The sequence below is a fragment of the Ochotona curzoniae genome, unplaced genomic scaffold (genome assembly GCF_017591425.1).
Source record: "Ochotona curzoniae isolate NIBS_2020 unplaced genomic scaffold, NIBS_Ocur_1.0 contig_883, whole genome shotgun sequence".
Taxonomy (NCBI): Eukaryota; Metazoa; Chordata; class Mammalia; order Lagomorpha; family Ochotonidae; genus Ochotona; species Ochotona curzoniae.
Genome location: NW_024466599.1, coordinates 54,077,619 through 54,089,163, shown reverse-complemented (window position 1 = coordinate 54,089,163; position 11,545 = coordinate 54,077,619). Strand labels below are relative to the sequence as shown.

The window sequence follows — 11,545 nt, the reverse complement described above, 5'->3', positions numbered from 1 at the left end:
AGCCTCCAGGATTAGAACCAGTGCCCACATGGAATCCGGGCAAGGCGAGGACTTAGCCACTAGGTTACCGTGCTGGGCCCAAAATAAAACTTTTTAAATAGGTAAAAATTGAAAGAATTTATCTCCAGATATAAACTCTAAGATCTACTAAAATAACTTCATTAATATAAAAGAATTATCAGGGCTGACACTGTAGTGCAGTGTGTTTAGCTGCTGCCTGCTGCCTGCAGTGCTGGCATCCCATATAGGCACTGGTTTGAATCCTACATTCTCTGCTTCTGATCAAGCCCCCTCCTAACACTCCTGGGAGAGCAGTGGAGGACGGCCTGAATGCTTAGTTCCTTGTACATGCTCCTACCTTCAGTTTGTCCCGGCCACAATTGTTGCAGCCGTTTGTGGAGTGAACTAGTAGATGGAAGATCTTTCTTTGTCTCTCCTTTTTTCTTTTCTTTTCAAATAAAAAAGTAAATAAATCCTAAAAATATTTGCTGAACTTGCCCTCAAAGCTGCACAAATTAATGGTATACATATGCTTAACAATGAACTGACTTTTAAAAAATTTCCTTTTAAAAGATTGATTTCTTTTTATTGGAAATCCAGATTTACAGAGAGAAGGAGAGACAAAGATTTCCATCCACTGGTTCACTCCCCAAGTGACCACAACAAGCTGAGTCGATCCAGGCCAAGCGTAAGGAGCCTCCTCTGGCTCTCCCGTGTGGTTATAGGGTCCCAAAACCCTGGGCTGTCCTCTATTGCTCTCCCAGGCCATAGCAGGGAGCTGGAAGGGAAGTGGAGTAGCCGGGATACAAACCAGTGCCCATATGGGATCTCAGTATATACAAGGTGAGGACTTAAACCCTTAGGCTACCATGCCAGGCCAATCTTTTTTTTTTTTTTTTTTTTAATATGTACTCCATTTTTGTTTGAAAGGCAGAGTTACATTAGAAAGAATGAAATTTGGGCCCAGCGCGGTGGCGCACCCGGGATCCCATATGGGTGCCGGTTCTATCCCAGCAGCCCCGCTTCCCTTCCAGCTCCCTGCCTGTGGCCTGGGAAAGCAGTCGAGGATGGCCCAAAGCCTTGGGACCCTGCACCCGCGTGGGAGACCCGGAAGAGGCTCCTGGCTTCGGACTGGCATAGCATCGGCCATTGCGCTCACTTGGGGAGTGAATCATCGGATGAAAGACCTTCCTCTCTGTCCCTCCTCTCTGTATATCCGCCTTTCCAATAAAAAAAATAATAAAAATAAATCTTAAAAAAAAAAAGAATGAAATTCTACCATTTGTAACAAGGTGATTCCATTATGCTCAGTGAAATAAGTCAGTTTCAAAAGGACAATACCATATGCTCTTTCTGATTTAAGGCAATCTTCATGCAAAATACAAAATAACAAGATATATAGGCAAACAACTGTACACATAATCTCTCATAAGTGAATGTGTAATGGAAACTACAGCACTAGGAAACAAAGAAACACTGAAGTAGCCATCTCTACTCCTGCATAAGAGAAGGAGCACAAGTGAAATTGTTAAGTATAGCTTGACAACAAGATACTAGATTTCCTACCATTGACTATACATACAATGCCATGACATATGTAAATAGCAAAATTGTAACTGCAGCTGAAGGACCATACTGTTGTAAAATATGGTGGAAATGGGGGTAGGGAAAAGTGGGGAAAAGAGGAAAGAGGTAAGGGAGAGATGGGGGAAGCCCAAACTCTATGATGGAAAACAAAGTTTAAAAATACAAAAATAATATATTGGGCCATTTTTATTTGAAAGACAGAGCTACACAGAGAAGGGGAAAGAGGGAGAGAGAAAGAGAAGAGTGACCCACTATCTATTGGTTATTCCTCAGATGGTTACAATAGCTAGGATTGGGCCAGAATGAAGCTAAGAGTCTGAAGAGTTTTCCAGGTCTTCCTTGCAGGTGAAGGAACGCAAAGCCTTGAGCCATCCCACTGCTACCCAAGGCCTCAAGCAGTAGTCTGGATTGGAAGTTGAACAGCTGAGACATGATGTAGTGACCATATTGCAATGCCTGTACCACCGGTGGAGGCATAGCCTATTATGTCATGGTACTGGCCAGTTGTTACATGTCATTTGAAGTGACAATTATTCAGTTAATTAGTGGCAGTATTGTGACTAGAACGTATGGAGGTACTTCAGAAAGTTCATGGAAATAAAATTAAAAGGCTTATTTGATACCAAAAAAATGTAAAACCCAAGCATAGTTGTTCTATAACACACATTTTTCACATATTTTTTGAGGGCATATTGTATACATGGGTTCCATTTTTTTTTTTACAGTAAAGTAAATTTGTCTTTGAATTCCATTTGTCTTCTAACATTTTATAGCTCTCTCCTATAGACTGGAGCTTGGCTGATTTTTACTTTTCAATGGAGGTGATTTTTGGTCTCCTGCTCGGTTCATCTCTTTGACATTACTCTCTCCTCTGACCACCCTGAATCATCTTCCAGGTTGAAATTCTCTCTTCCTTCTTTCCAGTGTGCACCCCTCCTCTGGTGCTTCTCCTTTTTCTCTTGATCTTGACAGTACCCATTATTAATCTCTCATGTATGTCCCCTTGCTCTCCTTGAGCTCTGCTTTCCCCAAGCCAGGCTTTCTCGTAGTGAACACTCTCCTTGAGCATGTCGTTGGGATCTAACATGTGACAGTAGGTTTCCTCCATGAATGTGCCTTTTGTGAATTGAACTTCTATTTTCTTTCTATACATGGTCTCTGGCTTCTGTCAAAACAGAGAGTCAGGAACTTTATTTGGCTGGATCTACCATGTGGGTGGCAGGTATCTATGACATAAGCCGTCACCTCTGCCTCCTAGGGTCTGCATTGGCAGAAAGATGGATTCAGGATCTGAAAGTGGAGTCATGTACTCCACCTGGGGACTGATGGGGGATGCAGACTCCTTCACTGGTAAGGCAACCACCTGCTCTGGTGTGGTGATCTTTCATAGCACCATCTTGTTGATTTTATGAATTATAACAATTTGACACTAATGTTCTCAAGTTACCTACAAATGATATGACCCTTTCCCAATTTTAATTTCTGCATTGTATTGTTTATTTTTTCTTAAGTAATGAAAGCACTGGGCATCTTTATTTTGCTTATAACCTTAGGAAGCTTTCAAAATTTTACAATTAAGTAAGATGTTTAATTGTATTTCTTGTAGGCTGCTTTACCAAACTGTGGAACTTTCTTTTACTAATAATATACTATGAGTTTTATAATGAATGGAAATGAAACTTTATTAAATAATTCTTGTGCATCTATTCAGATCATCATATGTATTTTCTCCTTTAATCTAACTAATAGTATGTAACATAGTCTTAAAAATTTTAAGGTTACATAGGAATATACTCACTTCCTAAAATGAAAGGGTTACAGTTTGTGAGAAAATTGGGAACATGATCAAAAGACAAAAATCTTAGTTAAAGGAAATAAATTCAGGAGATCTGTATACTATGATGATCACAGTAAATAACATTGCATTTTCTATTTGGAAATTGTTGGAAATTTTCTATTTGGAAATTGTTGAGATTAGATTTGAAGTCTTCAGTCCACAAAAATGTGAGGGAATTCAAATGTTAAGTATTCTGATCTAGCCATCCAATAATATGCACCTAGCCAAAAGTCATGTTGCGTGCCATTAATATATGCAAATTTTAATTGTCCAATAAGCTCAGTGAAAAAAGCAAACATTAAAAAATGAAATAATTACAGATAATATTATTTCTTTAGATCAGTGTTCCTGATTTTATTATTTCATTTTTTAGGATTTATTTATTTTTCTTTGAAAGGTAGATGTTTACAGAAAAAGAAGGAAATATATAAAGAGAAGGTTTTCCCTTTGCTGGTTCACTCACCAGATGGCTGCAGTGGCCAGAGCTGAGCTGATCCAAGTTGGGAGCCAGGAGCTTCTTCTGGGTCTCTTACATGGGTGCAGGGGCCCAAGACTTTGGGCCATCTTCCATTGCTTTCCCAGCAGAGAGCTGGATGGGAAATGGAACAGCTGGAATATGAACTGGTGTCCACATAGGATGCCAGTGCCAGTAGGTGGAAGATTAGCTTGCTGTGTCATTGTATCAGTCCTCCTGGTTTTATTTCTTAATCATTCATTCGAAAGGCATGAAGTGACAGAGACAAGGATATTGTCCATCTGCTGATTTACTCCCCAGATGCTTACAGTAGATGGTGCTACTGTGGAAGCCAGTAACTCCACCATGCACCTGAGCCACCAGTATTAGTGTACAACCCAATAGCCAATAATCAGTGTATGTTTTAATAATTCAGTAGAATGTGTATACTGTCATTGTTTTAGGTGTGTTTTTACATGCACACTTTTGTAATAAACCTTTTAATATGTGGAAGCAGCATGCTACAAAACAATAAAAGTATACTAAACATATAAGCTCACAACATAATTGTTAATAATATCAAGTATTATATTTTGTATCTATTGTGTGAACTTTCATAAAAGTCACAATAGATTTATCACAAGTATCACCACAAATGATTACAGCATTGTACTGCAACATTGTAACATCTACAAGAATTCTCCTGCTCCTCTATTGTTTTATGAGATTGCTATTGCATACGATGTTATTGACTAAATATGATTATATGTGGCACCAAATCAATCTTTTTTATTCAAATGTATTTTGATAATACATCCTTATTTTTCATTAATTTTCAAATGTTTGATACTTTCCAATGTATACATCACATGTCATTTATTTGTTTTAGTTATGTATTCATGAATTGACATCTATTTTGCTACCACAAACAATGCTGAAAGGAACAATGTTGCAGATGTCTTCTAGCTTGTGTGTGTCTGGATGTTTTTCTATGGAAAAACATTAACTTTTTAAAAAATATGAATGGTATTGAATGTAATTTAATGCTTTAAATAATTCTAGTTTCCAAGGTGGCTTAAGAAGAAATTCATGAATAGATGTCAGATGTCAGTACATACTCTTTATGCTCTACTACAATGACCATATGATTTCTCTTTTAATTCTTTTGGTGAATTATAATAATTTTGCAATATGGAAATATCTTTGCATTCATGTGATAACGAAACTGATTCATGATTAACTTAAAACATACTTGATATTTTATATAAAAATTGTCAATCTGTGTTTATAAGTAATTAAATCATAGCTTTTATTTTCTGCTTCAGACATGATAACAGGGTTTTGCAAGTTTTATAAAATACACTGGTCATTTTTACATCTTTTTTATGCTATGGAACCATGCATACAACACAGAAATAATATATTACTTCAACTCTGGTAGAATTTGTTCTTTTTAAATTAGTACTTATAAGTATTCTTGATACTTTACTTTTAAAGGTTTATCAGATAAAGTATTTGTACAATAGATGTATTTAAATCTTGTACTCTAATAAGAAATTGTCAACATTTTTCATAGTTCTAATAATATTCCACTTAGGTTATATTTTTGAAGACATGGTCTTTACCTAACCATACAATTCTTCTATTGATTCTTTTAGTAATACGTCTATGTTGTTTTCCTTTGATTGCTATTTAACGCAGGCTTTCTGTGTTACTGTATGAGTTTGTTTGGTCTTAGTTAATAACTGCACTTTGTTTTTAGTCCTAGTTGTCTTTTTCATTTCATGGGTAAAATTAACCCACTTACATTTATTGTAAATACTAATGTTTGAACTTATTCCCTCATTTTGTCTACTTTTTAAAGTCATGCTTGCTTCTACAGTTGGTTCTGGACTTGGGATGGCATCACTTAGTTTCTTTTGACTTTACTATGGTGCAAAAGTGATACACGTTCAGTAGGAATGGTACTTGGGACTTTGGTCTTTTGGGGGACTGGTTATATTTGTTAGGATTCTTCCTCTGATGTTGGGCATCAACAGCAGCTAGGTCTGTGGCGAGATAACGAGGGTAAAAACTGACTTTATGTTGTACTATCCTCCTACGGTATTAACACTTGACCATTAGCTGTGCTGTATATAATGCCTTTTCAAGTTCTATTTTCAAATTATGAACTTATCAAAATGTTACCCTAATGTAAATCAAGAAGCATCTGTTGTTTCTTTTGCTCTTCTTTTATTGGACTAATTTCTTTATTCCATTCCTCTCCCCTTTTAGCATGCAAATTTTTGTTAACTTCATTCCAACTTTTGTTATTCTTAACTTAAAAAACTTAAGGGTCACTCACTGAAAACATATTTAAAATCAATACCTGGAGTCAATTTGCATCTGATCACTCAAATACCTTTCTGAACCTTTTGAGTCCTTGTTTTCTTGTACTCGGAAACATAGGTTTTCCATTGTCTTAAGATTAAATGTGATGCCATGTAAAGCACCAGCTTTTATTAAGAGATTTTCAATTCCTCTATTTTTTCTTCTTCAATTAAGGGGAAAAAATCCCCAGGTTCAAAGACTACAATCCATTTTTCAAATTTCCTTTGTCCTTCAAAGTCACTTCCATTTTCCAATGTTGTGTTAACTATGGCCTTCACTTACTCTTTGAATGTTTTGGAAACCTCAGTATCTTCTTATCTCCTCCTCATACCAAAAAAAAACCCACATTCCATTGTACGCTGTCCTCAACGTCCTCTCGCCCTCTCTCCCCGTGGATTTCAAGAACGAACGTCATTTCCCAGGGACTCCATGCCTTGCTTCATCTATCCTTCAAAATGGCGGCTTCAGACGTTTCCGATGAGCACCACGTGCGCCTGCGCCTCCCGCGGCCATTTCCCCCAGCAGCCCCAGCTCCGGCCTGGGCTCCGCGAGGCGCCTGCGCACCAGCCTCCCAGGCGCCGTGGCTCCGCCCTCCGACTGAGTACGCCTGAAACCGCACGTTCTCTTCCCTGCCCTCCCCCGCCGACGCCGCACCGCCCTCGGCCCTTTCCTGTGAGATTCTTCCGCCGAGTGGAACCTGCCTCTCGCCTCGACAGTCCCGCGCCCTTGAGCCATCCCCGCAGGCAGTTACAGCTCGGGGCCTGGCCATTCCATCCGATGTGTGCGCCACAGCCACTTTCCTCCGGGCCCCCAAGTTGAGCAGCCATTTCGTGGGACTCTTTCGCGTGCCGTGAGGCCACAAACGGAAAGAATGGCCCTGCGGCGGAGGGATCTCTCGCTTACTCTGTGTACTTTACCCTAATGGGGGTCGCCCGGGAGTCGGCCGGGGGAGGGGAGAGGGAGGAGGCAAGCCCAGGAATTGTTTTTTTCTGTCGCCCCGCCCTCGCCGGGCCGGCCAATGGAGCCGAGCCGTCTTCCTTGGAGCCCCGCCCCGCTCTCTGGCCTTCGCCAATGAGCGGCGGCAGCGGCTCCGCGGGGGCGGGCCCGGGAGGCTGTGCGTGTCTTGTGAGAGCTCTTGAACCAAGTCAGAAGCGAGAGTCGGCTGGGGCGGCTGGAGACGACGGCCGCCGCCGGTGACTCAGGGAGGCGGGAGGCGGGGGAAGAGCGCCGCGGCCTCGGCTGCGCCGAGAGAAGGAAGGAAGAAAGGTGAAGGCACCGAGCCCGGGCCCCGGGGCGCTGCAGGCGGCGCAGGCCCGGACGCTGGGGGTCCCTGCCCCCCTCGCTGCCGGGGGGTTCGGCGGCAGCCGGGAAGCTCTGGGCTCGCCGGGACCGAGGCGGGGCGGGGCGGCCGGGCAAGTGCGGATTCGCGGGCCGCCCCGGGGCGGGGAGCCTGCCGCCCCGGGCTGCGCTGGGGGTGGGGGGCCCGGCCCTCTGCCCTACGGGGCCCTCCTCGGGGCTTCCGGGCCACTTGATTTTGCACTTGAGCCGCCCCTCCTGGTTGCCCTCGCTGCTTCTGCCTTCCTAGCCTGCAAGGTTTTCGGAAAAAGCGAAACTTGGGAGCGCTGGGGGTCACGCGGCGCCGGGGCCGCCGGGGCCGCCGGTGGCGGGGTGGGTGGGTGGGTGGGTGGAGGGGGTGGTGTCCGCAGCACCCGAGGGGTGTGAGTGTGTGTGGGGGGGTGGGTGCTAGGGGCCGCGCCACCCGCCCCGGCCGCCTCCGTTGCATGTTGTTTTTGTGTGTGTGTTTGCAGGGAGGCGCCCTTCCTGCAAGGCGTTGGAAACCATGGTGCTCACGCTCGGAGAAAGTTGGCCGGTATTGGTGGGCAAGCGATTCCTCAGTCTGGCGGCGGCCGACGGCGGCGGCGACGGCGCCCACGACAGCTGGGACGTGGAGCGCGTCGCCGAGTGGCCCTGGCTCTCCGGGACCATTCGCGCTGTCTCGCACAGCGATATTACCAAGAAGGATCTGAAGGTAAAAGCCTGCGCGCCCCCGGCTGGGGGGCTGGGGGCGGGGGCTTGGCCGCCGGACGGTTGGTCGTTACCGTGGTAACCGCGACCGGCAGGCATCCCACCCTCCCCCCCGCCCTCTTCTCGCTTGCCTTCCCTCCTCCCACCACCGCCCCCCGTTCGGAAACGGACCACCCCAAAGTTGGCATCCGATCTGAAGGTGCCAAGAAGTAGACCTTGAAAGTGTTTGGAATGGTTGTGTGGAGTGGAGGTGTGTGCTTGGCCTGGAGTTCCTGGCTGCGTGTGTTTAATCATGGGCTTGGGGTTGTTAAGACACGCCTCGTGAGAGCCCCACCAGGCCTGGCTTGGTTGACTCCCGTGGCAGGAGTGATTAGCCTGGGCTGGGGGGTGCCGTTGGGAGTTGAGGGTTGGTGACTGCAGGTGTTTGCACATGGGTTCTTGTTTGCTCCTCATTTCTTCGCCCAACTTTTCTCCCTCTGTGCCCCCATCTCCCAACTTTCAGACCTGTTAGTAATGTATGCATGAGGAGGGAGAGGTGGAGCTTCGTTGCGCCTGGCTATCAGGGTGGGTTTGTGTCCCTATATGGTGGGTCATGGCAGCAATGGGTTCCTGGTTGTCTGTGATGAGCTTGTTGGTGGGTGTGGAATGTGACCATATAAGGAGGGATGGGGTGGAGCCACCCCATATATGGTGTGTTGGAGGAATGGCTTGGAAATGCTGCACTTATGTGTGTTGGGGGGCGGTATGAGCGAGACAAATGGGAACAAGTGCACACAGTGATCTGTTAAGATCAGAATGACACATGGAGCCTTCTTTAGTTAAATGTTTTTCTTCCAAAGAGGGGTGAATCCTGAGCACACTTTTCTGGAAGTGTTGGTGTGAAAGGATTGTCTGGGAACGACCAGTGCGGAAGCCATTGTACCAACAAAGACTCCTTTGTGCAAAAATAACTGAAAAAAGATCCCTCCTGGAGACTCCCAAATGGTGATAACTTGTAGGAAGCTTGTCAGAACTGAAAAGACATTCCCCCTGACTCCTGGACGAGTCTCGCTATCTTCCCTTGCTTCCTCACCCTTGCTGTTTGTTGAGAACTGTGCTCAGAATAAGCGAGTTTCGGCATTGGCAGCTGAGTGGGTGTTGGTTTCTGAGACGGTGTTCACATGGACGTCTTCAGGGTGGCGGTGCATTCCCCAAGGCAGCTGTGTGGCTCTTAGTGTATTTTAAAGTTTCCACCGTGTGTCCTGACTTCATGTTAAGAAGTAGGTGCGACCCATGGGCATGTAGCCATGTGCCAGGCATCATGCCAAGCATGGTGATCACGGTAGTGATCGTATTTAATCCTTACAACAGTGCTTTGGCTGGAGGTACTAGTGTTGCTCCATTTTCCAGATGATGAAATATATCGTGACTAGGAAGATTTAAGCTTCTTGCCCAGTGGTTGCATACCCAGGAATTTTCTTAGCCTGTGTTCTGATCTAAGAAGTTTCACTCTGTAGTGTTTGTAATTATAAGCCACAGAAGGATTCTCAGTGTAAGCTTTGAGGTTTGGCTTTTCTCCTTCCACTCATGCTACCGAATCAGATTGTGATGTTTATAAAGAGAACACAGTTGGGCTGAGGTGGTCAACCTGTTTGCCTGAGGTGGATTTTCCTACAGAAAATGAACTTTGTCTACCAGGTTTCTTGTAGTTTATTTCACCTGATGAGTGAAATTTTCTCTACTGCATTTGTTTTTACATGATATGAATGGAACCAATAGTCTATTTAAACTTTACAGTCAAATAAAGTTTCTCCCATTTTTGGTGGATGGGAGGAAACCAGGTGTTCCCTTCCCCCACCTTTCCTATTAAGGTTAGAGGACCTGTTGGGTTAGGCAGGCACTTTAGGAGGTCCTTACATGTGTTCTTTCAAATTTCCATTCTGGAGAAGGATATCTTCATTTTTTTTCTTAATTATGATTTAACATGACATTCGTTAGTTGGGTAGCAGATGGCTTCGGTTTAGGGGCTAGATTGTATGTAACAAAAGTGGGATTTTAGAACCAAATTGTGTTGAGATGTAGGCAGGAACCAAGTAATTTGAATCGTGCTTCCACCTGGGCCTGGGGGTATTGAGGTTTTTGGAAGTGGGGATAGGGCTGAGGTCAGTGTGAAAGAAAAAATTCAAGTATCTTTGCAACGGTTCTAGTATTTGGTACAAACACAAGTCTTCGTGGATTGGCTTGCCAAGTGAGTTGTGGATGATAAAAGACCATGTTGAGGTAACTTTGTTTCACTTAAGAAGAAACTTTGTTTCACTTGGAGAAACTCTGTAACAAAGTTACTTAAATGACAAGACCAAATCTGTAGATTACAAAGCAGTTAAAGTGGAGCTGTAGTAACAATGATTGAATGGTTGTTATGTATCATGCAATTTATTTAATCCTCACAAGTGTTTTAGATGATAAAGTACAATATTTAGCGTCAGGAGCTGAAGTTCAAAAAAGGCAGATAACTTGCCATAGTTTGGAAACCTTACACATCCTCGTGGTAAAGTTGGAGCATATTATTTTGCCAGCTTCTGTATCTCTAGCATTTAAAACATGGCTTGGCATGTATTGTACTCAAATAGTTAAAGAATTAAATGAAAGAGTCAACATTTTTCACTATGGAGAAGCAGGTTTGAAAAATCTAGTGGGGCAGTGATATTCTCTACATCTATAATAAGCCGTAATTGGATTTGGTTATAAGAGCCTCTTTTAATCTTACTTTACATAATTAGGTATGCTGGGAGTGCTTGTCTTCCCTCACGGGTTTGACTGAGTCTTTCACTTCCTTCAAAACTCTCTCTTCCTCATGTCTCCGGTGCCTTCTCCGTCCTTGACTCGTTCTTGCAATCTCTAGGTACGGTTTCCTGCTGTTGTCAGCATTTAGGTGCCTTGAGCAAGGCCTAACTTTTTCATCCTTGAATACGCCTAGAACTTATGTGTTGGTGAATGGTGTATTACACCATTTGCCCCTTGCAATTGAATTTTATGCTCTAAGAATTTGCATAAGTGTTTGCGTGTAAGAAGACATAAGTAGGAACATAATTGATTAATATCTTAAATATGTTGTGTAGTGGAAAAGGTGGTATTCTGTGTTGTGGAGCTGGCCATAGAGTAGGTGTCCATTGAAAACTTCCTGACTTTAGAGGCTTAGAAATTAATATGCCAGCTGGGGCAGCCAAATCCCTCACACCGGAGTGCCTGGGTTCTAGACTTGCCTTTGGTCTTAATTCCAACTTCCTGCATAC

The 11,545-nt window shown here is 43.7% G+C and overlaps 1 protein-coding gene across 1 annotated transcript in view; it reads left to right on the top strand.

Annotated features, from left to right (window-relative positions):
- The first annotated feature begins 6,926 nt into the window (after nucleotides 1-6,926).
- The window catches only part of KDM3A (lysine demethylase 3A), a 53,962-nt gene continuing 49,343 nt past the window's right edge, over nucleotides 6,927-11,545 (top strand). Inside the window, exons 1-2 of the mRNA XM_040993577.1 lie at nucleotides 6,927-7,514; nucleotides 8,057-8,277. Coding sequence (XP_040849511.1) covers nucleotides 8,089-8,277 — 189 coding nt within the window. The 5' untranslated portion in view covers nucleotides 6,927-7,514; nucleotides 8,057-8,088. The remainder of the gene's footprint in view (nucleotides 7,515-8,056; nucleotides 8,278-11,545) is intronic.